The sequence below is a fragment of the Carassius carassius genome, chromosome 3 (genome assembly GCF_963082965.1).
Source record: "Carassius carassius chromosome 3, fCarCar2.1, whole genome shotgun sequence".
In the NCBI taxonomy this organism is placed as follows: Eukaryota; Metazoa; Chordata; class Actinopteri; order Cypriniformes; family Cyprinidae; genus Carassius; species Carassius carassius.
Genome location: NC_081757.1, coordinates 19,778,373 through 19,804,350, shown reverse-complemented (window position 1 = coordinate 19,804,350; position 25,978 = coordinate 19,778,373). Strand labels below are relative to the sequence as shown.

The window sequence follows — 25,978 nt, the reverse complement described above, 5'->3', positions numbered from 1 at the left end:
ATGTATTAAAAAGCTTACTTGAAATATAATGTAGAATTATGTAAATATATTGTTATTATATAAAAATATGCGTAATTTTTAGTCCTATGTGGAAAAAAAACTAATGTGATTGTAAATTGTTTATTTTCAGCACATATCACGTGGGGCACTGAAAGTCTGAATTTAACAAACCAGCATGATTTTGAAAAGTGAGTATTATCTTATTTATGTGTCTGTCCGATGTCCGTCATTAATTTTTATATGTATTAGCCTATATCATTTATTATCATTATTATTATTATTATTAAGGATTATTATTATTATTATTATGCACATCTGTTATACTGGTAATGGTAAGCATTATTTGCACATTTTAAGCATCTTTAAAATGCTGACATCCTGACCCAACGCTAATTTTGCGCATGTTTGATGAAATCACACGAAAGGTCTTGAGGTCTGTAACAGTTGTGAAACAGGCTGACAAAGCTCAGTCGAAATGCCTGTGAGTCTCTGGCTTTTCTGTCGAACACAAGTGCTGATTAGCTGTGTGTGAGGAACAAACCGCTCCTTGTTCTCTGTGTGTCCCAGCAGCAGCAGCGAGAGCAGCAGGATAATGCTGGAGAAATGGGATCCCGCTTCCCAAACGGAGCAGGTAGGAGAGCTGAAGCGATGCATTGAGAGAGCGCACGGGAAACCTGCGCTAAATGCGATGCCATGAGGTTAAATGCATAACATTACAGAAAAACAAGGTGTTTTGCAAAAAGTGTTTTCCTGATCTATGATAAAAGCGAGCTTGAAAGTCGAGTTTTTTAAACAAGATTTGGTGAGAATAGCCTGCCTGAATCAATTAGGATCTAATTAAAGTGGAATGTGCTAAAAGTGAATGCGGTTTAAATTTCAATATGTGATAGGCTATTACAATTATTTAAAAATATTATTACAATGACAATAAAAATGTAATATTTCTCCCCTTGCTCAGTGATTAGAATAATTTTGATTTGAAAACAATTACATCAGTCTTTACTACCGATGCCGTGTGTTCAGTAATTGAAGAAGAAAAAGGGAGGTGCAAATTATGTACGGATTTGAGAGCCTGACCCCCTAATTGAGACTTGAATCCCCGGGTTATGGAGGGCCATAATGCAAGCATGTGCAGATTACTTTTAATTTCTACAGGGGTTTCAAGGGTTTTAGTTCTAGCCACAAATGTTAGAATGTCAGGGTACATTTTATTAGTAGCCTACGGAAACTATAAGGCTCGAGCACTTTACATTTGACTTTATACAAAATAAAATAGTCAAAATAGAAATAGCTAGCCATATAGGCTAACATCAAATTTGTGTTTTTGGTTCATTTGTTTGTTTTAAAAGTATTTTGCGTTTGGTTAATTGTCTTAGACGCACAAGGCGAACGCGACAGATTGCGCCCTGAGAAATTCCTCGCGAAGTTTCTTTTAAAAGGAGCTGACCCCCCTGAAATTCATTCTTTAATTCGCACACTGAAAACACATCCCCCAGTGCTGGATTTGTTGAGCTCTCTTTGGGACAAAAGCCGTCATTTCGGAGGCAGTAAAGCGGTTTCAGGTGTCCGCTGGGCGCTCAGGATTGGTAAAGCTGTTCCCCAGAGCCGCTATTCACCGGGACACACTGGCCCCGTTCATTATGTCAGAATACATCTCCCTTGCAGCCTCGTAAGTTACATAAAATTATTGAACTCTCAGATATCAGGTGTGATGGGGAAATGCGGGCAGAATAGAGACGGTTTCGGTCAGATAAGAAAATGATTTATTTCTGAAGTGAAGTGAATCGCTAATCGCTCTCATGTACCCCCTCCGGCGGTAATAATAAACTCTTATCCATGTTCTGCGCAGCACATGCTTCCAGGCTCTGTACAGGCGAACAATGATTTATTATTAGATGACTTTTTAGACTTTGATCGGAATTTCAGATTGCCCTGTGGCGTCCGGCTTCTGGGTCTCTAGATAAATTAGTTCATGGAGGTCTTAATTAATCTGAGCCTATTTGAGAACAAATTAATGTAGTTGAAGGATAGACTTTGCGTTTTTCACCTAAGCTTAATTAGTCAACTAATTCAAACGAACAGTTTGGATTACAAACTTGTACCACTATATTCTCACTGACTTTGTATTTTGTCTTAAAATTAGGCTTATGTGTTTTTGACAATTCGAATTATTCTTTCACTCTAAAGGCCCGTTCACCATAGGCTACAATATTGGTAACTATAAAGATCTACTTTTAAAAATCCTTCTAAATTCAAAAGAATAGCAGAATCCATGCCACAACTGTATGTGGATATTGTGGATGAAAGACATTGGAATCACTTTTAGAATGTTTATTTTTTTTATTTTTGTTTCCCACAGCAGATGAATGGAAAAAACATTGACAGCCATTTAGGCTGATGATACACTGTACAACATTTTGAGCAATGTTGCTGGGCAACTTTGGGAAGTGTTCCCATCAACAGGCAACCAGGTGAGACACAGGGCCCACGAGCAATCTAGATAGAGATTTGTTACCCATTCTCAAGGGGAAAGTGCTTCAGCAACATTGCTCAAAAAAAGTTTCCTGGCAAAATTGCTCAAAAATATGCCAAATGTATCATCAGCCTATCTTTCCTGCATTAAGGCGCTCCAGCAGAATGTTATCATCCTGGTGTTTTCACTTATATAGTAATTGTTATAAAAATCTTCATAGTTAACCTTCTTGTCTTTCCAAGGTCCGCTTGTTGGGTAGAGCTACAGACTAGAGGGCCCCCTGTTACATATTGTAAAAAAATAAATAAAAGCATTGTATGCATACTACAACAATAATATTCTTACATATTTTATGAACATTTAAATACATTTTAATGAGTCATACACATTAGATTTTAAGTGCACTCAATGCATTTGTAATACATTTGAATGTAGAAGTTTGGATGGCAATAACTTTTCAGTAACTCCCTGGACAACCTCCTGTTAAACAAATTATGTGTTAACTTACATTTTTTATAATTTTTCCTTAAAGAGATCCTTAGAGAGCAACACTTCATCAACAGAACAAACAGAAGCTCAGAAGCCATCACCCCGCAGAGCCACCGGTAAGAACTGAACTGAATGTTACAATACATCAGGAGGGCCGGTGCTCTCTTTGTGTATATTTTGGGTCTTTGTGCACAATCCCACTGTTGAACAATGCAGTTTTTATTTTATTTTTATTTTTGCCTGCATGTTTTGCTCTTGACACCTGCACATATGTTTAGGGCTTCATCTGTAATGAACTGTTTGTTGATGTGGGTGTACAAGAATTTGCTAGTGAAACCATCTTTTTTGTGCATTGCATTTAGTAATAATTCTAAGCTATTATATCATGTTAATAATTACTGTGTGCAAGCTTGTGATGCATAAACCTAATTCTTGTAATGATAAACTCCAAAAAATACAAGTTATGTTCATTTGAAATATGAGAAAGGGGCTTTCCTCTCTTTCACTAGACATCTGTTCAACAGGCTGATGAGTGTCATCATTACACAAGAGTGGGATTCATCTTAATGCTTCAGTGATCACTTCAGATACCAGATACCAAACACACACTTGAATCCACTGAAACACACACTATTTAATGAGCTTTATTTGTGTTATACAGGTGCTTGTACATCTCCTTGTCTGAATGGGGGTTGGTGTGTCCATCCAGACTTGTGTAACTGCACTTTATATCAGGCCACTGGATCACACTGCCAGACAGGTACTGTACCATGGATCAAGAAATGTAATCTCATTTTGAGATGATTTGATCATGCACTTTAATCTCATTTTGAGAGGTTTGGCATGACAAATAATAGATCAAATATTTTAGTCCCCAACCTAGGCTTTGAGCGAGAAATGACATGCCGCTCATGGGGACAATACAACTATGAAACATTTGATGGACTTTATTATTACTTCCCTGGAAAATGCAGCTACACATTACTGAGAGACTGTGAAGACAGCACTCGGTCAAGTCTACATATACAGGTGATCTCTTATAATGTTTATAAAAGGATGTTTATTTTGCTTTATTTGTGATCATTTTCTGTATAATAATAATAATCAACATTCATACAGTATACTTTTGTCACCTATAATCATTCAACAACAATGAAAAGGGATTGAGCAACACTTGTGGTGAAGAGCGTTTTATTATTTTTAAGATACAGTATATCTACAATGGCATTTCATCTTAGAATCCTTCATCAGTATATATCAAACACATAACCACCTATAGCTATTTACCAAAAAAGATGTCCTTTACCAAATGGTTATTTGTTGCCTTTATTGCCTTTATCTTCAAAACAAATGTACAAAAGCTGCTCTGAGGCAGCACCTTTTCAAAATTTATTAATAAATAAATTTGAAGTACTAATACACATCCTTCAGGGGTAAATAAGGTACAAAGGTGAATCTTTTAAAAAGGTTCTGACCCAGTGACAGCTTTTGTACCTTTTTTCGGAGAGTGTATTATCTTTAGATGTGGTTTGTTTCAAGCAGGCTGCTGTTCTCTGCTTTGCCTCAGAGATGCCATAAGTGTGTGTGTACTGCGCAGCTCTTGCCTGAGGAAAATATTTATTGGCATTCATAGAGAAAGTGATCTCATTATTATGGTCATTTATTCGCATTATAGTTTAATACAGTAATTATGGCCAGGGCCAAAACAGAATTGGCTTTGTTCTCCCAGACTCACTGATGGGAATCCAGAGGAGGTGAGCTAACTCAGCCAGGAGTTTCTTTAGGCCATTAGCTTAAGTGCCAATATCATTTATCAATGAATTGAAAGGGATGGCCGACAGTAATGCAGAACTTAACCAGGGTTGGCCCAGCTGCTCTGGATAAGAGGCTCCACTCTTTGATGGTGGAGAGGAAGCATCTTAAGAGCTGCACACTGTATTTGCAGACACTTTATGTTAGTGATAATCTGGTTTGCTTCCTCTCTATTTTAGCATTGGAATTCTTTTAAACTTTAAATGTAGTTTCGTTTTGTTTTTTTTGTTTCTTTCACTTTTTAAAATGGCAAGATTCTTATATCATGTGATTCATCTGCAGGTGCATAATGACCCAGAATGCAGTTCTTTCCCATACTCCTGCACACGTTCAATCAGCCTCTTCCTGCCGTGGGAGGGGGAGATTAGGTTACAGAACTTCAGTGTTACTTTCAAAGGTCAAAGGTAATAAACATTCACATTCTACAACAATTCAATTCAGTTAAATTCAAGATTAGTTGTATAGGGCTTTTTTGCGATACAAATTGTTGCAAAGTCGCTTTACAGACAGTTAAGACAATTAAATGGAAGAATGCTGTTTTTGTAACATGGGAAATATGATTTTCAAAAGACAAGTAACTGTCTAATATAACAGCCAGAGTTCTGACTGTAGAGGAAGTAAAAGTACATCCGTCTAGTTGCAACTTGTAATCCAAGAGATTCTGTGTAATGCTTTTTGGTCCAATATGTAATATCTCTGTCTGATTAGAATTGAATAGGAGAAAATTACTGGTCATCCAATCTTTTACATTTTTAATACACTGTTATCTTAGATAATTTAGAAATTTCATATGGTCTTGTTGAGATATATAGTTGAGTATCATTAGCATAACAATGGAAACAAATTCCATATTTTCTAATAATATTATCAAGGGGTAAAATGTATATTGAAAATATCAGAGGACCTAGGACAGATACTTGTGGCACTCTATACTTTACTGGTGATAATTGAATTAAACACAGTGGTAGCGGTCAGACAGGTAGGATCTAAACCATCTTTAAGCCTGCCCTTGAATACCTGTAAAGTTTTGTAATCGGACTATGAGTATGTCATGATCTATGGTGTCGAATGCAGTACAGGATGACACTAACCACACCCCCTGTCACCTAAACCTCAACCTGACCTTTGCAATCTCAGTGATACTTTTAAAGAATCTGTTCAATGATCTATGTGTGTGTGTGTAGTTCTAACTGAACATCCTCTCTCTGTAGTGTGCAGCTGCCCCATCACATTCATGATGTTGAGCTGGAGCGCATCTCTGACTACATTGTAGTGTCACAGCCACAGAGTTTCACACTGGCCTGGCAGGGACTGACTGGCTCCGTGTACATCCAGATGAGTCCTGAGTTTGTAGGACACACCTGTGGACTTTGTGGAAATTTCAACGCTGACACTCAGGATGACCTGAAGACCAGCTATGGCAAGTTTTACTCATTTTCTTACTGAAAAAAAACAAAAAACCTTGTGATGGAAAGGGACAACATCAGCAAGATTAAATCAAGACTAGAAATTGTAGATTTTATTTGGCAATATAGAAAAACAGCAAAGCTTTTGAACAGCAAGAAAAAAGTAATGTTTATACAGTTAGTACAGGCCATTTTATAATTATTATGTATACAGTTTTTGAGAATATATTTACTTAAAACCATTTGTCACACCACTGAAGCTGTAAATAAAACAAAACATTATTGGAAAATGTTTTACAAGAACATATTAATTTTTGCAAAATGTCACATTTATTTTGGTGTTAATTGATTTTTGTAATTGTGAAAAATACTAGCAATTTCATTTTTAATTTTTAAAACAAGCACAAACACATTATGCATCACTGACTGTGCATAAATGCATTTATCGCTGTTTTCTACAGGGGTTTTTACACAGGATTTGGCTATGTTTGGAAACAGCTGGGCAGAGGAGGAGCCACAGCTGGGCAGGTGTCCTGTTGTTCCCTCTCTTTATCCATCGCCATGTGCTATACAGGATCCTCGAGTCTTATTGGTACTGCACACAAATACACACAGGCAAACTGAAAATACTTGTCCCACACCGACCAAAGCTTGATTTATCATGATACACCTGGTGAATAAGGTCTCTGGTTCTTCACTGCAGAAAGTGGAGGAAGTTTGTGCCACCCTCCTGAAGGAACCGTTCCAGTCTTGCCATGAGTTTGTCAGTCCATATTCATACATGGCCAGTTGCTCCAATGACCTCTGCCTGTAAGTACTGACATAACACTGAACTATTGACATTACTACACCTACTGGAAAGCTATAAACCTACATTGCAAAACTACTGATATTACTTTCCAAAATGTTATCTTAAACATACTTATGCTATTGATGTTATTGCATTATTTAACGCTTGTGTATGTATAATATATTTACCTGGTGCAGGTCTGGTCCCAATGGTGATGTTGTGTGCCAGGTTTTCACAGAGTATGCCAGAGCATGTGCCCATGCTGGACATCCACTGCATAACTGGAGATCACACTTTCCTGTTTGCAGTAGGTTACACTGCAGATGCACAAATGTTTGAGATATTTGAGCATATTTTGTCTTGGTGTTAAATGTACTGTAAATAGTAACATAAATTTCTAAATTCTAGAAATAGTTATTATTTCTAAATGAGTATTCCGATGTTAAATTTCCAATATACACACAACTGTAACCATACAGAATAAAACTACAATTGGTGTAAGAATTGTTTGCACCAAGAATTGATTATTCTGGTGTGTGAATTGTTTATAAACTATGGTAAAAAAAATTTATGGTTGGGAAGATTTTTTTAAAGTTCCCATGAATATAATTATAAATTTGTCATTTTGTTCCTGTGTTGGCAAAGCAGGATTTTTATCAGCCATTATTATAGTTTTCACTGGACTGAGGAACATTTATTATTATAAATTGTATAACAGTTGTGCTGCCTAATATTCTTTGGAACCAAAGATAATTTTTGTCACTATTCTTTGATGAGTAAAGAGTTCAAAAGAAAACCATTAGTTTTTTAATATCAATATTTTATAACAATAATACATCTTTACTGTATTATTGTATAAATGTATATGCCCTTTCAAATAAAATTATTTATAATAAAAAATAACAATACAAAATAAAAAAAATACAAATCTTACTTATTCAAACGTTTGATCAGTGGTGTAAAGAAAATACAGTTTATTGAATATTGGTAACAATTTATTGAAATATTGCTTCTGCCTGCATTTTATAAAAGGTCATGCATTTAGTAATTTTGTCTTTTCTTTAGTTTTTTGCTGTGAGATGTATATTGTGAGAGTATGTGTTGTTCTTGCCTGTAGGTGTTGACTGCCCCGCCGAGCTCCTTTTCAGAGAGTGTATTACCTGCTGTCCCATGCACTGCAAGATCGAACACATGTGTATCGACAGCAAGCTGCAGTGTGTGGATGGCTGCTACTGCCCCGATGGTAGAAACATAACACTAAATGAATTCATCACAAGCTTTATATGTGTGTTCATTTGTGAATGTTTGAAAATAATGTAATCATTTTATTGTCTTTAGATTTGATCTATGAGAATGGGGTGTGTGTTAAGGCATCAGACTGTCCCTGTGAGCACCATGGCATGCTGTACCCCTCTGGACGTGTCATACAGGAAGACTGCAACAACTGGTCAGACATTATATCATCTTATGCAATGCATACTTGGTTGAATGAAGAATTGATGCTTGTGTTTGTATTAATGTATGAATCAGTTTTTGTTCTTGTCTCAGCACATGTGTTGGGGGCATGTGGAACTGCACTGAGAACAGCTGCCCAGGTGTTTATCTTTTTTATTTACCTTTTTTATATGGGCCTCATGATGTCTATTTTAAGTGTTTCACATTCTATTAATTATCTTCCTTTGAAACCATATTTTCTCACTTCACTGATACTAACTTTATCTTATTGCAAATTTATTATCTTATGATTGTATAGATTTAGTTTATTTAGTCAAACATAACAAATGTAATTCTCTTTTCTTCATATAGTGCTTGTTATTTAAAGAAAGACCTTATTCTAGAAGAAATACTTCTCCTTAATAACTCATTCCAACAATTTACTTTGATAAACTGAACAATATGCTAATGGAAATGCTCTACCATTCAAAAGTTTAGGCTCAGTAAGACTTTTTAAAAGTAAATTAATACTTGTATTTAGCAAGTATGCATTAAATTGGTAAAATTATATATATACAAAAACAACAACAACAACTTATATTCATCAAAAAGTCAAAGTTTTCACAAAGATATTAAACTGCATAATGATTTTCAACATAGATCATTGAAAGAAATCTTTCGTGAGCAGCAAATCAGCATATTAAAATTATGTTTGAAGAAATTCGGGAATTTAACAACATTAAAGTTTTATTGTATTTTTTTTTTCAAGAACACTAAAAAAATCTTTCTGACCCAAACGTTTGAACGGTGTTGTTGTTTTTTCTTACAGGGGAGTGCTCTGTGACAGGAGATATGTTCTTCCAGTCATTTGATGGCCGCATTTACACATTTCCTGCTACGTGCCAGTACGTTTTAGCCAAGAGCAGAAACTCGGGCAAGTTCACAGTGACCATTCAGAATGCACCCTGTGGAGCCGTAAGTCCCTGTGCACTTTCATGCTCACCGCACCAACACAAGCTTCAAGTATTAGCACACAACAGAGAAAAGCCTTAAGGCATGCCAAAGCTTTATTCATCACGTTCCAGAATTGCTCTAGTGTGCTGATCTAAAGAGTAATCTGGGGACTGGAACACAGTTTCAATAGACAGACTACAGCTTCTAGATTTGTGTGATTAGTCAAGCTATTGGAATATTAGCAGTTAGCGTAGCTGTACTTGTTAGTCTGTTAGTTAAATTAGTTGCTAGAAAAGTTAAATTAGACAGGAGATTAGGCACAAATAATTGCACAGCCTAAAGTTTAATTTTTTTGGGTTGAGATGAAACAAAGTCCTAGATGCGCTTGTACTGTGATTAGACCCTGCTTAGCTTTGACAGATAAAACATGAAATGATACAAAACATGAAGAGATTCTCTCCCTCAAAGCCTTCCTTTCCTGAAGCCCAGACGTGTTGATGCTAAAACTCAACACACAGAGAGCAGTCTGGTGTATAGTGTCACTGTCTGGACTCTGAACGAGCTGTTCTGCTTATCTGAGCCTCTGAATGACAGAGCCAGAGACTTTGTTGTTGCTGATAGAGAGAGAAAAGAGAGAGAGAGAGAGATGTATTTCAGTAAAGCGGCCGGTGAGAGATCCTCACATAGGCACCTGTTGGTAGTGTCCATCATTTCCTTGAATGGAGCAATTCAGAGTCCGAGTGGTTTATCTCCTGTGAGCAGCTCTCAGTAACTCTTTCACAAGCATAAATGCTTAATTCCTAAACGACATGATTACTGAATTAGTCAAAATTGAAACAGATGGACCGATAGGTTTGTGTCCCTGTGCAGACATTCATCCATTGTGTTCGCTGCAGTAGTTCTATAGCTGCTGAAATTGTGTGTGCTGGTATGGGACGTTCTGGCTCTCTGATTTAGTTTTGCTTTGTTATGTCTGCAGAATCTGGATGGTGCTTGTATTCAGTCAGTCAACCTGATGGTTGATGAAGATCCACGTTCTGAGATCACAATGAGCCACAGTGGAGAGGTTTTTCTGGCCAGCCAGTTCAGGATCTCACTGCCGTATTCAGATGGTAATGTACTACAGCTGATCTGTAATGAGATGTTGGCAAATAGTTCACCTTTGTACCTTATTTATCCCTAAAGGGTGCATATTAGTACCTTACAGTTACACATTAGTACCTACAATAAATGATACGTTTTAAAACTTAAGAGATGCGATTTTAGTATTTTAGTACCGTCCCAATGACAGATTTTGTATCTTTTTTCTTTTCTTTTTCTGAGAGTGCACCACAACATACTCTTATATTAGTAGATCAATATATTTCTGTGTTTTGTGCTATTACCTCGAATGTGTTCCTCTGCATACAGCAAATGAAGACTGCATGCAAACACACATCCACCACTGATGTCCATCATCATAAAATAGTTCTCTAAAGGGATAGCTGACACACAAATGTTCTTTCCAAATCTGAATGACTTTGTTTCTTCTGTGGAACATAAAATAAGATATCGGGGTTTTTTTTTGTCCATACAGTGAAAGTCAGTGGTAACCAAAACTGTTTTGTTACCTTCATGTTTAACAGAAGAAAAAAGTCTAGTAAATGAGTAAATTATAACAATTGCATTTTTGGGTGAACTATACAACTATTGGGTGACTTATTGCCAGTCCTTCATGTGATTAATATAGTGGTATCTTCTCAGATGTGTTTCAGATCCAGGAGCTGTCGTCCATGTTTGTTCAGGTGAAGTCATCGCAGGGTCTGCGGCTGCAGTATAACTGGAGGGAGTTCAGGCTGTACCTGCAGCTGGAGGAGCAGTGGAGAGATGATACTGTGGGGCTCTGCGGAACCTTTAACGGCAACATTCAGGATGACTTCCTGTAGGTTCCACTCTACTTCCTGCTTGCTTTCTCCCTGTTGTATGTTGTCAACTTATTCTCCAACGTTTCTTTAATTTTAAGTGAATTTTGTTGATGTGTTACTCTAGCGCACCCTCTGGCATGATTGAAAGCACACCATACTTGTTTGGAAATGCATGGCGTGTGTCTTCAGCATGTATGCCGCGGCCCAGCTTACCCCAGCTGGACCCTTGTGACACACACCAGCAAGCAGGTGACACATTCCCCTTCTTATGCATTACCTAATGCCTTTTTAAGCTTTAGGTTTTGAGGGGATCTGTAATGCTTGAACGTCTGTTTGTGTGATTCCAGCCGCTTATGCAGTGGAGAAGTGTGATGTGCTGACGCAAGAAGTGTTTTCTGCCTGTCATGAGTATGTAAGTCCAGTGGGTTTCCAGCTACAGTGTCGCGCAGACGTCTGCAGATGTGGAGCACCGTGCCTTTGCTCCATCCTCGCTCACTACGCCCGCACCTGCAGGAGACACGGGGTCATCATTGAGTTCCGCTCACAGCTGCCTGAGTGCGGTCAGTCTGACACTTACACATGCATTCACCACCATGCAAAAGTTTAGGGTCAGTAAGATTTTGTAATGTCCAATGTGAAAGAAGCGTCATATACTCACCAGGTCGATCAAATTACAGAAAAATAATATTGTGAAATACTGATAAAATATAAAATAACAGTTTTCTATTTTAATATATCCTGCGATGGCAAAGTTGAATTTTCAGTGTCACATGATCTTTCAGAAATCATTCAGATATGTTGACTCAGTGCTCAAGAAACATTTCTTCTTATCAATGCTGAAATCAGTTTTGCTTTTTGTGGAAATCACGATACATTTTTGTGATTTTATGATGAATAGAAAGTTAAAGTTTCTATTTGAAATTTGTAGACAAAAAAAAAAACGTCTTTGTAAATGTAAAAGTGTATATGCATGTGGCTTATGTGTATGTTTTTGCAGCCATCACGTGTCCGTCTTCTATGGAGTATGGAGTCTGTGTGTCGTCATGTCAGCGTCGCTGCCTGTTTCTGTCTCTCCCTCAGCCGTGTGGCGAGGAGTGTGAGGAGGGTTGCGTGTGCCCAAAAGGAACATACTTCAACATGCATACACACACCTGCGTGCCACGGTAAAAGTTCAAATATAGTCGTATGGACTGCTTTATGGTGCATTATAGTGCTTTTTGGAGCTTAGCAGACAATCACTATGAACTGCTTTTAAAATTCTTCTTTGGGTTTGGAAGGTAATTCAATTAACTTTTAAAACAGTGCTTATCCATTATATTTGCTGCATAGTTAGAACTGAATGGAGATCCAAATTAAAGTGCATAAGGATCTAATTTTGTCAGTCAAAAACACAATGCTATTTAAACAGCTTCCATCCAACACTTCAACTCCACCATTTTACTATTCACGTCTGTTATTTACATAATATTAAATAATTTTTGTTCACATACTAGAGGTTATGCATGGACAGTGTCAAGAATTATGAAACTAACTGCTACGAAATTCTGAAAAATAAGCTAAATCAACACCCTCCTAATTTTCTAACATTAGCTCTGTGACTCAGACCTAGATTAAGTTATTTAGTGTGTGTGAGAGTGAAGTTATTTGCAGTCCTCAGTCAAGCAGGCTGTAAAATGTTATGGACCTGACAACCTCAGGTGTTGTATAACGCTTTTAGCCTCCTCACCCTCACATGGGTTCACTTCCCTTAAATGTCCCGTGTCCCACTGCCACATACTCAGTGTGTGCTAAAGTTACAGCACTCACGCTGGCAGAGGCTGAGAGAAAGTCAGGGACGTGATAGAGGAGGACTTTGGCCTCATACTCTACTACAGACTCAACCGCTGCACTGTGGCCTGAACTGTACTAACTCAACTCTCTAAAACAGCTCAGAGAGATTTTATTGTCTCATAGGTCACGTGAGCTGAAACGTTGCAATCATCCTCACTCCTTACATCTGTACAGTAAACATCTTGTGGTTGGCTGCGCTGTTATGCAGTATTGTAGCTTTCAGCGTTAGGTTAAGAAGACATTGTGTTATTTAACTAAATTGTACAGAATTAAAATCTGCATCCCAAATGATGCATTATACGCTATGCACTCATACACTATGTACTTATGCACTATGTACTCAACGATGTAGTGTATGAATTATAAACGATTATTTTGTCATTCATAATCGGAGTCTGATAGCCCCTCCCCCTTCGCTGCATTATTAAAGCTGCGACAGTTGAGTGCGTGAAGTGTCCAACATTCCACGCATCATCCGGGTTTTTAAAGTGCACTTTTTCTTTTTTGAATTTTCAGTGTGAACGCACTACTCACACTATTTATACTACAAAACGTCTTAGAATAGTGCATAAGTATGCGATTTGGGATGCACCTTCAGTTATATTTTCTCCTTGCATAATTTATTGATTCAGAGTCAGATATTTTTCTAATATTTTGTGGTACAGGAGTGAATGTCCATGCAGTTTTCTTGGTGCTGACTATTCTCCTGGAGATGTGATCTTGACATCATCAGGTGTACAGTAAGATTGTCTTATTCACTCATATTAAATGTCACCACACTGTCAAACTCTTCAACATATCACATTCCCAATAAAAGCTATTTTTTGTGTTTTGTCAGTGTTTTATCAGTATATATTGGCATGGTAAAGATATCACAGCAGCCCAGTACAAAAGACTCACTGCCTCACATCAGTTAAAATCCCTTTTTTTTTTTTTTTTTACCTCAAACAGAATTTGCCAAGATGGAAAATTTGTTTCCCAGAGCTCAGTTATTGGTGAGTGTTGTATTTCAGCATGCTGTTGTAGTTTATCTGTGTGAAACTCTTTGAATATCTGTAGTGTTTGCAGTTGGTTTGAATTTTCATGTCTACAGTGTTTAAGTTCAGTGTGTGTTCTCTCCTCTTTCAGATACCCTGTGTCCACCAGGGCAGTTTTATGAGGACTGTGAGAACCGAGTAGACGGCCACACGGCCAATAAAGGTTTAGCCTGTGAACAGACCTGTGAATCGTATTTGCTCAACCTCACCTGCTCCACCCATGAGCCGTGTGTGCCTGGCTGTGTCTGTCCCGCAGGGTGAGTAAGGTCTTTGTTGTCATTCTGTTTTCACTTACAAAAACATACTATGGTAGACTATTAATTTATATACCAGTGGCAGCTGGAGCCTCGCAATATTTACAAATGGCAGTAGGCAATAGACAAGATTATAAACGCTAAACTCAATGTGTTATGAAAGACTTATATCAAACACTGTCAGTTCAAAGGTTTGGGATCAGTACAATATTTTTTAGTAAAACTTTTATAATGTTACAAAAGATTTGGTCAAACTTCACTTTAAGGTCCAGTTCTCCCTATTAATAAACCATTAACTATGACTCTTGCCTCAATGAACTCCTAGTTTGCTGCTTATTGATAGTTAGTAAGGTAGTTGTTAGGTTTTGGTATAGTGTATGATTAGGGATGTAGAATATGGTCATGCAGAATATGTGCATTATAAGTACCAATACACAGCCAGTATGTTAATAATCAGTGCCACTGCTAGCCATTTTGGTGCCCTAAGCATAATTCCTTTATGATGCCCCCCACCCCGACCCCGAGAAAAAAAAAAACGTTCGCCCGCGCGAACAACCGGAACGGACCATCCGGCACGGGGGGGGGGGGGGGGGGGGGGTACTTTCTAGACTAGACTAGAGCAATTATTAAATATCTTTCTTGTTCCCCCTTTTTTGTTACATATACATGGCTAAAATGTGGCTAATATTTCTATAGGCTAATGAAATAATACTGACATTTAAAAAAAAAATTCATTAGGCTATTTTTGGTGCCCCCTCAGCACTTGGTGCCCTACGCACAGTGCGTGATGCGCGTGGTGGGAGCGGCGGCGATGTTAATAATAGGCATAATAAGCAACTAGTTAATAGTGAGATTCAGTCCCTATCCTTAAGTGTTACCAAAAATTTTTTTTTATCATTTCTTTTGAACTTTCTATTCACCGAGCAACAAGAGTAATAATATAAAAAGCAGCATATCAACATTTAAAATATTTTATGAAATTGAAGTAATGTCTGTTGAAAATTAAACTTTTGACATCAAAATAAATGACATTTTAAAGTATATAAAAATGGAAAATAATTACTTTACATTTTTATAATATGTTTTTATAGTTTGAATTACTGGCTATTTGGTGCAAAGTCCTGCCGATTTGAGAGCTCACCCAATCATCACATAGAGAAAATGGTCTTCCAGACAGAACAAAAAAACCTAGATTAAAAACTAGCATGTCCAATAAACAATCAAAAGGGACTCAAAATGACAAGTTTAAAACCTCCAACTAACAAAGATTTTTTTCATTAAAATGAAAGATACAAGTAGTATATATGTAGCAGATTCCTTGCTTTAGTTCAACTTGTGTCCATTGAATCTTACACACATATTTATAATACAGAAAAAATATAGTAAAGATAAAGTATAATATAGAGACATGAAGATAAAAGTGTTAATTGAGCAAATTCATGCTATATGGGTTTTTAATGTGATTTATAGTGAAGGCACTTAAAAGTTTACCTTTGTATTATGATAGCATGTCCAAAAAACATGGGGCTATCACGGTGCTTTTTGTAAGTGTGCTGCTGTTGTGCCATTTACTACTCTCTTCTTCAGTTGGATGTTTTTGGAGTAATTTTAATGTTTTTGGAGTTTTAATGTGATTGCTTTTGGTTTCATTTATTCAATGGTTTTCAAATGCAAAAGCACTTTTACCAAACTCCCGAAATGTTCCTGAGTATGTTTATTCTTGGTCTGTATTGGTAGTTTTATTTTTATATATTTAAAAGGTTAGATGTTTCCGTGTTTGTGTGTGATGTAGAGGATTTAGTAGGTGAATGGCTGTATGTGTACAGTATTTACGTGTGTGATGGGGCAGTGATCCATGGCTAAGCTCAGTGGGTGGAATCGCCCGAGGAGTGTCAGGAACTACTCATTTCCATTACACATGCATTCATACAGTGGGGGTTTTTTTAGCTTATCTGTGTCACACAATGTTCCTAATCAAATTCCATTCAAATATTTCCTCCACATAATTAAAAACCAGAAGCACACATACTCCCCGGCTCTCTATCACGGACAGATGACATTCTGCTCTACATGTTGAGGTCTCACTCGGATGGTGTCTGCCGGAGCAGGTGATGATGGCGATACAGATCAGTTAAAGGGTCTCCGCTGACTCAGTGGGAACCTTTGCTGCTGTCTACGGCAGGTGAAAAGAGTTCTTTGTCGCTCAACTCCACTTCCCCCTCTTTTCTCCCCTTCGCGTCACGTTCCCACTAAGGGGGCTTCAGAGAGCACGACTCCTGCTCTATAGATGGATTTTTGTCATCTGATACATTTAATACCAGTGTCTACACAAGCAAACGGAGGTTAAGTGCCATATCACAAGCTTAACTTCCTAAAGCCATCCTCAGCCATAACAGCATGATAAGACCTCGTCTCAGTTATCCTTTTACCAACACCAGCAAGAGGGTCTGGGAACATGCCATGTTCTGTTTTTTTTATATTATTTGTGTTAACACTTTTTGTTCTTTACACATTTGATTTGGTTGCTGCATATTGGAGTGTGTGCTAAATGTTTCTTCTCTGTGATTAATTGCTGTTGATTTTTCTTTTTCTTTTTTGCTCATCTGATTGATTTAATGGTTATTTTTACATTTGTGGTTGGAATGAGTATAACACTTGGTTTGTGAATCCTCAGACATTCCCAACGCTGAATTACAAAGGCAATCTAATACTCTCAATACAAAGTGAAAATCTCTCATGAAAATTCATCAGCCATGTAGTGAAAGGGCTGTGAGGTCACGGATGTATCTTGAGAGTAACTCGAGTCTCTACTGCACACAGAGGGGATGTGATATTTTAGATGGCTGTGTGTGTGTGATTCACCTTCTTCTGACTTATTGACCTTTTAAACAGAAAAACATTAGTCAAGAGCATCATGGGAAAGAAATATCATGGCTGAGATTCTGTCATGAGTGTTTAATAAATTCCTGCAACTCGATAGTTTGGCATCTGGGCTGGTGTAAATATGGCACAAAGGCCCCTTATGCCACTATGTGAAGTAGTGATGAGATTATTGATAAGTCTGGAAATGTTAAATGTGCTATACATGTGGTCTAATATCATTATAGTTGAGTGGTATAGTAGCAGCAGGATGTTGAATATGGGATAGAAATTAACAAAAGCAATGTCCACAATGGGTGGCAAACTCATATTACACAGCAAAAAATAAAAGAAAAAATATATATATCAAAAAAAGGTTTTTGTCTTGTTTTCCAGTACAAATATCTAAATGATCTTAAATCACGATAAATTTATTTAATAAGTAAAATGACAAAATAAACTATAAAAATTAATTGCATTTATACTTAAACTAAATGTTTTTTTTCTGTTGAATTAATGTTGTTTTTGTTGTTGTATTTTTTCTTGTTTTGTATTGTAAACTCACTTTATTTAGATTTTTTTTTCAGAAAACAAGACGTTATATCTTGTGTAATCTAGCATCTCAAATGTATCAAGATTTAATAGTTTAGACATTTTACCTGTGATTTCACCTATTTAGCTAATTCCAAAAAGAAATGCAGAAGGAATCCATTGCTGATTGTCAATTTTTTATAATGTGTACATCTGAAAGCCCCAAGAGTGACTGTAAAAGGCAGAATGTAACGTATTTGATTGTTTGCCCTCTGGAACACTGTCATGAGACTTCTGATGCTCTAGACCTTTTTCGGGGACTTTCCAGCAGCCATAGCCTTTTACACACAGACACATACATACATAGTCACAGCCCGTCTCATTCAGAGCGCAGTGTCTCACTAGAAACAGTATAATGTGTGTGTGTTAGCTGTGTTTGATACGTGAGCTAGACCTTACAAGCGGGTTGAATTCCTCAGTGCACCTGTTCATGCCCAGAAAACTAGTCCACTAATTACTAAAGATAGGATTTTTTTCTTTCTATTATTAAACATTATCACATCTCTCAGGTGTGCTTCTACTTTGGAGTCTTGTACTAAAGTTCTCACATTTCTCACTTTAGTTTATAATCTGAGGAAACGTGTGTTGATGCATGTTAATGTGACAAATTAGTTGGCTAACAATGCTTTTAGGAAATGCACCTCACATCGGCTAGTGGCCGCAGAGTGGATTTTTTTCTTTTTTCTTTAATTGTCAAAGTTTGTTAAAGATGTTTCAGTTTGGGGTGACACAATCTCTGGGTGAAAATGCAGTGAGTACCATTGTATAGTATAGAGTCTCAACTGTGGCGTCTCAGACCCAGTCATATGCATTACACCTGAGAAGAAGTAGAGGTAATCTGCACTGATCCCTGACCTTAACCTTTAACCCTAAACCTGACCTTAACCCTAAGAGAGAAAACAATTGTTCAGAAAACATTGGTATTCACACAAGCCAAAGGTCTTTAGCATAGCACAGCGCAGCAAGAGCATAGATACATAAAGATGCCTTTCTTTTCGTGTAGTTTTCTTTCTTTTCTTTCCATCTTGACAAATGAAAATGTGCTGATTTTGAAGTATGGACTATAGGAATGTCTTTAAGCAGCTTATCAGTTATTTGATCCAGCTGTGCACCTGTTTACTGCGTAAATAAGCATCGCTGCCATTAACCACTTTGCTTGGGGTGGAGGAGGGGGTAATTACTCGCTCTCATTAGTGCAGGAATTCCCCAGTTCACAAAAACACTCCTATAACTGCTGCTCCCATGAGGGATGGGGTATCAGCATCACCCTTAGCTTAATGGACAAGAGAGAAACGGTGAGGAGTGTGCTTTGATTTTTTTTTTTGGTGCACTTCCAGTTTTGACTTTGAACTAACCTAGTTTGAACTGATTTGTCTGCTTGACCTTTTTCGAGTTTCTGTTTTCAGTTCTTTAAAAATAGATTGCGTAGACTGTTTTAATCATTAGATGTATTTTTTTTTTATTTATGTGTTGTGTGAGAGGTCTGGGTTTGCGCAAGGATGTTCATACAGCTGGTGTATGTCAAACCATGCACATACAGTAAAAACTCCACATATCGACATCTAACTGAGCCTTTGGCTGGAATATTACCTGTGCCACCATTAACCCTCAACCAGAAACATCAAAATCTTAAACTATTTGCTGGAGTTAAAAGAAACAAGCAACCTAGGCTGTGTGTGCACTGAACTTTGAATATTGTCTCCTGTGAAATCAATGATTCTTTCTTGATGGACTGACTGTTTGCATTCAGAATACTCAGTATTGAATAATCACTTCAGCTCCTTTTCTGTCCAATTTTCAATCTATTAGAATAAAGAGAAGTTGACAGCAACCTCATATTCATGAAATTGTACCTTATTAATTGTTCTCAATATAACATAAGTCCTTTCAGTTTACTCATCACGCAATGGCTTTTTTTTATAGTCATTTGAAAACAATAATTACAATTATGAACACAAAACCTCCTTTTCAGTATTTTTGTAATTTTATCCCTGAGTTTTCGTTTGGGTCATGGTTTTATTTTCTCAAGTCTGCTTTGTACAGAGAGAGCAATGTCATTGATGCATGACAATAATTGCTGAGCAATGGAGTATGTGATTGTTAAGTTATGGATCCATCTCTTTGTTTCTTAATTAATGCATGCAGAACAGGAGCAGGTGATCATGCATTCTTTGATGGCAGTAAGTGATCCAGCGTTCTGGCTGTGGGATAAAGAGAGCTGTTAACGCCTGTCTATCTGGGGTGTAAGTTTACTCAGTTCTAACAGACAGTGTGCTGGGAACTCTCAGAGACCCTCAGGCCAATGGAAATGATTCACTGCAATATTACAAGATCTTTATCAGAGAGAGAGAAGCTCTTTGGATCTGTGAGAATGAGAATAGGCTGCTTTTCTCATGTCACCAGTCAGATTTTTCTTTCATCGCACCACCCATCCAAATATTCTTGTCTCAGGCAGAATCTCTTGCATTATTCTTGCATGGCATACTTGCATGCCTAAACAAACTCACACATGCATCCTGTGTGCTGTTTTAGTACAGTATGTTCACAGGCACGATGCACTGTGCATGTGTGTATTTCAGGCTCCTCAAGCATGGTGATGAATGTTTCGAGGCACATGCATGTCCGTGTTTGTGGAAAGGGAAAGAATATTATCCAGGAGACAGAGTCTCGTCCCCCTGCCATCAATGGTGAGACTACAATAACTCACATTCTGTGCATTCATTTCTATGTGAATAGTCAGTTTTTTATATTTGATCTTTACATACAGTACTCCTAGAAATATTATATAAAATAAGAATACAGGTATGTTGTCACTTGAAGTTTGGTACTTCATTGTTTTAGGTTATGAATATGAGGAAACGTATGCATAACAATGTAATTTTCCAATGTTTTACAGATATTATTGTAGCAAATTGGTAGAGACATAAAATGTCACTGAAACTCTGCATAAACCTATTAACTTATCATCTCTCTAGGGAAAAGGGAAGAGAGAAATGTGCAGTGAAACTTTCTCAGGTCTGAATGTTATTATTTTGCAGTGTGTGTCAGCACGGCACGTTTCAGTGTGAGTTCCGCCCATGTCCCTCAATGTGCACGGCTTATGGAGATCGACACTACCGAACATTTGATGGCTTCCTGTTTGATTATATTGGGGCATGCAAGGTGTACTTGGTCAAGGTGAACTTTTAGCAACAGATCCAGATATTCCCATATCTCATATTCTTATAAAACTGTATTGTTGTTGACTGCTAATGTGTGCTCCTGTGTGTTAGAGCTCATTAGATGCAATGATGACTGTGACCTCAGAGAATGTTGACTGCTTTGAGAGTGGTGTGATCTGCAGGAAATCTCTCCTCATCTCCTTTGGACACTCCTTCATTGTGTTTGATGATGACACCGGCAAACCTGTGAGTGAGCTTTTCTCTTTCTGTTTAACACCATAAAATAGTGTAATTATGCCTGAATTAAAAAAAAAAATGCCTACAGCTGTCACCAATTACATTTAATGTGCCCCAACCATATTCTGTAAATTTAAATCCCCGGGTGGGAGTTAATATACTTTGGCAGAATATCTACAAGGTGCTGGTCATATAATTAGAATATAATCAAAAAGTTGATTCATTTCACTAATTCCATTCAAAAAGTGAAACTTTGAAACGTGTATATTATATTCATTCATTACATACAGACTGATATATTTCAAATGTTTATTTCTTTTAATTTTGATGTTTATAACTGACAACTAAGGAAAATCCCAAATTCAGTATCTCAGAGAATTAGAATATTGTGAAAAGGTTCAATATTGAAGACACCTGGTGCCACACTCTAATCTGCTAATTAACTCAAAACACCTGCAAAGCCTTTAAATGGTCTCTCAGTCTAGTTCTGTAGGCTACACAATCATGGGGAAGACTGCTGACTTGACAGTTGTCTAAAAGACGACCATTGACACCTTGCACAAGGAGGGCAAGACACAAAAGGTCAATGCAAAAGAGGCTGGCTGTTCACAGAGCTCTGTGTCTGAGCACATTTATAGAGAGGCGAAGGGAAGAAAAAGATGTGGTAGAAAAATGTCTACAAGCAATAGTGCTAACCACACCCTGTAGAGGATTATGAAACAAAACCCATTCAAAAATGTGGGGAAGATTCACAAAGAGTGGACTGCAGCTGGAGTCAGTGCTTCAAGAACCACTGCGCAAAGACGTATGCAAGATATGGGTTTCAGCTGTCACATTCCTTGTGTCAAGCCACTGTTGAACAACAGACAGCGTCAGAAGCGTCTCGCCTCAAAAAGGACTGGACTGCTGCCGAGTGGTCAGTTATGTTCTCTGATGAAAGTAAATTTTGCATTTCCTTTGGAAATCAGGGTCCCAGAGTCTGGAGGAAGAGAGGAGAGGCACACAGTCCACGTTGCTTGAGGTCCATTGTAAAGTTTCCACAGTCAGTGATGGTTTGCGGTGCCATGTCATCTGCTGGTGTTGGTCCACTGTGTTTTCTGAGGTCCAAGGTTAACAAAGCCGCATACCAGGAAGTTTTAGAGCACTTCATGCTTCCTGCTGCTGACCAACTTTATGGAGATGCAGAATTCAGGATTTCAGGACAGCCACAGACTGATCGACTCCATGCCATGCCGCATTGCTGCAGTAATTCAGGCAAAAGGAGCCCCAACTAAGTATTGAGTGCTGTACATGCTCATACTTTTCACTTTCATACTTTTTAGTTGGCCAAGATTTCTAAAAATCCTTTTTTTGTATTGGTCTTAAGTAATATTCTAATTTTCTGAGATACTGAATTTGGGATTTTCCTTAGTTGTCAGTTATAATCATCAAAATTAAAGAAATAAACATTTGAAATATATCAGTCTGTGTGTAATGAATGAATATAATATACAAGTTTAACTTTTTGAATGGAATTAGTGAAATCAACTTTTTGATGATATTCTAATTATATGACCAGCACCTGTATTTTGTTGCATCATACTGTTGGTCATAATGCATCATAGTGGTGAGGGTGTTGCATCTGCAGTCTTCTGTTTCTCAAAACACTGGTTTGGTGTGAAACCACTGAGGTACTCTAACAACCTTTGATTACATTCTGCGGATATATTTCACATGCAGAACCCATCAAGTGTGATCGACAGGCAGAAAGTATATATCTGGCAAGCAGGATACTATACCATTGTGCATCTTCTTGGAGAAGACCTTACAGTGCTGTGGGACAGAAAAACCACTGTACATATACAAGCTGGGCCACGCTGGCAGGTAAAAAAACAAAAAAAAAACAATAACATACACACACAAAGAAGATGTAACTGATTCCTGACTCTGCAGTAAGTGTAAACATTAGTAGTTTTGCCAATCGGTCATTTGCAGATCAGTTTTGATTACAGGTGTGTATTTGTGTGTTTTTGGCTATTTTAGGGCAAGCTAACCGGTCTTTGTGGGAACTTTGATCAGAAGACAGCGAATGAGATGAGAACACCAGAGAACATTGACTCATCAACACCACAGGAGTTTGGCAACAGCTGGACAGCGGCAGAGGCATGTCACACAGATAAACACACATACACTACCAGTCAAATGTTTGGAATAATCAGGACTTTTTAAGTTTTTGAAAAAAGTATTTTATGCTTACCCAGGTTGCATTTATTTGATCAAAATAATAATGTAATTTAAATACAGTAATATTGTGAAATTGACATTTAAATCCCAGTCTAATTACTACAATTCTAAATACCTTTTCTATATATTTTAAAATGTAAATTATTCCTTTGATGGTTTCAAATAGAAATTAGTTGTTTTATATTGTACTTTTACTGTTTAAAGCCTCGGTGAGTGATTTTTCAAAAACATTAGAAAATCGTAATTATTCCAAACTTTTTACCAGTAGTGTATGCACAATTTTATCTAATTCTCCTTGCTAGATGGCTAAACATTGTGTTTTTGCCCTTCAGAATGTCTAAAATGTGGCGGTAGCTACAAATCAAACACTTTAATCAAACTCTTTACACTGAAAGTGTCTGTTTGTGTGTGAATGTCCCATTAGTGTGTGAACAGTGGTGATATAAGGCACCCCTGCAATCTGAATCCTCTTCGAGAGCCCTTTGCAAAAAGACAGTGTGGGATTTTGCTCAGTGAAGTGTTCCAAGTCTGCCACCCTGTGGTAAGCTGATCACAGATAACAGCATTCACACCGAGTCATAATGTACATGAGCGTTTCTATGTTTAAAGGTGTTTGATGCTCTGTAGGTAGATGTCACATGGTTCTATATGAACTGCCTGGTGGACACCTGTGGCTGCAACCGTGGAGGAGACTGTGAGTGTTTCTGCACCAGTGTTGCAGCATATGCTCACCGCTGCTGCCAAAAGGGCGTCACCATCGATTGGCGCTCCCCTTCTGTCTGCCGTGAGTGACACCTCAGCCCAGTCATATTCCTAGAATCAATCATTGTGATAATAATCAATAACTGGGTATACAACGGTGAATTAATATTCTTCTAAAAGATAATGAAAGTCTGGAGGAAGAAGGAACTGAGTAATCTACATTACAGTTTTTCATCACATGACTGGTTTTTATGGTACTGTATGATGTGTTACACTATCTTCTTCCTCTTACAGCTTATGACTGTGAATACTACAACAAAGGTACATCTTTAGTTTTAATGATAATAATATTTGTATTTGTCTGAGAGATGTTAAATTTTGATATTTGTGTGTGTGTGGAAATGCACATCTGCATAGTTTTAGGGAAAGGGCCACTGAAGCTATTGACCTACAGAGAGAGAGGAACACTGTTGGCAGCCAATAAGACAAGTGGACTGGTGTTCCCAAAAAGAGAATTGACCAGTACTGATGAGATCCTGACATTGTTCATGATGACACCAGGCATCAGCAAAGCCAGACCACATGGTCAGTCAGACAGACAAAAGCACACAATTAGCATAAAAATTATAAAGTCACTTTTGTAAATATATAGTAAATACTAAAACGTACACATTTCAGACCAAATCTAAACATTTTGAAGCAAAAATCTTCTACTTTAGATGTATTATATTATTTTATATATATACTGTATATGTTGCTTTTTTTAATGGGTATGTTGTTAATGCTGCAGACACATCTCTGGTGTCATTTGAGGCGGCAGACAGACCCAACTACTTCTTAAAAGCAGAGCGCAGTGGCCAGCTGAGACTGCAGAAGTGGGAAGAAGCTGAAGCATTTTGGGATGCAGCTACATTTGTTCTTCACAGAGACACCTGGATATCAAGTTTTGATTCGCTAGAGTCCCTGGCAAAGCCAGGGTTTTTTCTGCATTTCATGCTGTCCAGACTCCAACTCATGAAATACAGTCACTCCGATCGGTACCGCCGAGCTACTCTATTTAAACTGACAGGTCAGCATGTGGCTACATATGCGCACAACCTTGCTTATAATCACACAGAAATATTATGACTTGCTTTTTTTCAAATCATTATTTTTACTACAGGGGGCATACCCCACTATCCAATGGGTCCTCGATGTCAGTGGCGGTATGAATCATGTGTGAGTCCATGCTTCAGGACATGCAGTGACCCATCAGGTCTGAGCTGTGCAAGTATCCTGAAGTAAGAGCACACACATTTATGCATGCAGACCCCCAAACATTTGTTTTCTGCCAATATTTACAAGAATCTAAATTGTGTAAAGTGATATGGCTGACATGCACCTTTCTGTAGGGTTGAGGGATGCCTGCCTCAGTGTCCAAGTCACATGATTCTAGACGAGGTCACTCACAGATGTGTCTTTATGGAGGACTGTAAGCTACTATTTGTGTTACTTCTAACACCGCTAGTTTAAAATAAAATCACTGACATTTTTCATTTGAATGAGGTAAATGATAGGTTGGGATTTACTTCCACAATCATTTTCATATGATTTGACTAAGGCAGCTTATGTTACCTTTCAGTTACAGTTTCCAGCCTAATGCTAACAGTCTTTTTTTGGGGGGGGGGTCAATTTTTTATTGCTTTTATGCTAACAGTCTTTGAAAAAAAATATTTCTTAACACTATTTGTAAATGGAGCAATTATTTTGTTTTTTGTCTTTTTATTGCGATAGTAAATCCAAGCTCCAGTTTATCTATCTTAAAGTAACACAATTAGCTATA

The 25,978-nt window shown here is 37.5% G+C and overlaps 1 protein-coding gene across 1 annotated transcript in view; it reads left to right on the top strand.

Annotated features, from left to right (window-relative positions):
• The window catches only part of LOC132122631 (otogelin-like), a 37,625-nt gene that overhangs the window by 574 nt on the left and 11,073 nt on the right, over nucleotides 1–25,978 (top strand). The window contains exons 2-35 of the mRNA XM_059532997.1: nucleotides 131–188; nucleotides 571–631; nucleotides 3,006–3,078; nucleotides 3,624–3,722; nucleotides 3,834–3,991; nucleotides 5,057–5,178; nucleotides 5,986–6,194; nucleotides 6,642–6,772; nucleotides 6,884–6,990; nucleotides 7,168–7,277; nucleotides 8,088–8,213; nucleotides 8,309–8,417; nucleotides 8,519–8,565; nucleotides 9,234–9,379; nucleotides 10,338–10,470; nucleotides 11,102–11,279; nucleotides 11,387–11,511; nucleotides 11,610–11,822; nucleotides 12,260–12,425; nucleotides 13,758–13,832; nucleotides 14,044–14,087; nucleotides 14,221–14,386; nucleotides 20,413–20,520; nucleotides 20,872–21,010; nucleotides 21,106–21,240; nucleotides 22,951–23,094; nucleotides 23,254–23,373; nucleotides 23,879–23,995; nucleotides 24,082–24,238; nucleotides 24,451–24,477; nucleotides 24,574–24,741; nucleotides 24,947–25,225; nucleotides 25,319–25,436; nucleotides 25,548–25,627. Coding sequence (XP_059388980.1) covers nucleotides 131–188; nucleotides 571–631; nucleotides 3,006–3,078; nucleotides 3,624–3,722; nucleotides 3,834–3,991; nucleotides 5,057–5,178; nucleotides 5,986–6,194; nucleotides 6,642–6,772; nucleotides 6,884–6,990; nucleotides 7,168–7,277; nucleotides 8,088–8,213; nucleotides 8,309–8,417; nucleotides 8,519–8,565; nucleotides 9,234–9,379; nucleotides 10,338–10,470; nucleotides 11,102–11,279; nucleotides 11,387–11,511; nucleotides 11,610–11,822; nucleotides 12,260–12,425; nucleotides 13,758–13,832; nucleotides 14,044–14,087; nucleotides 14,221–14,386; nucleotides 20,413–20,520; nucleotides 20,872–21,010; nucleotides 21,106–21,240; nucleotides 22,951–23,094; nucleotides 23,254–23,373; nucleotides 23,879–23,995; nucleotides 24,082–24,238; nucleotides 24,451–24,477; nucleotides 24,574–24,741; nucleotides 24,947–25,225; nucleotides 25,319–25,436; nucleotides 25,548–25,627 — 4,248 coding nt within the window. The remainder of the gene's footprint in view (nucleotides 1–130; nucleotides 189–570; nucleotides 632–3,005; nucleotides 3,079–3,623; nucleotides 3,723–3,833; nucleotides 3,992–5,056; nucleotides 5,179–5,985; nucleotides 6,195–6,641; nucleotides 6,773–6,883; nucleotides 6,991–7,167; nucleotides 7,278–8,087; nucleotides 8,214–8,308; nucleotides 8,418–8,518; nucleotides 8,566–9,233; nucleotides 9,380–10,337; nucleotides 10,471–11,101; nucleotides 11,280–11,386; nucleotides 11,512–11,609; nucleotides 11,823–12,259; nucleotides 12,426–13,757; nucleotides 13,833–14,043; nucleotides 14,088–14,220; nucleotides 14,387–20,412; nucleotides 20,521–20,871; nucleotides 21,011–21,105; nucleotides 21,241–22,950; nucleotides 23,095–23,253; nucleotides 23,374–23,878; nucleotides 23,996–24,081; nucleotides 24,239–24,450; nucleotides 24,478–24,573; nucleotides 24,742–24,946; nucleotides 25,226–25,318; nucleotides 25,437–25,547; nucleotides 25,628–25,978) is intronic.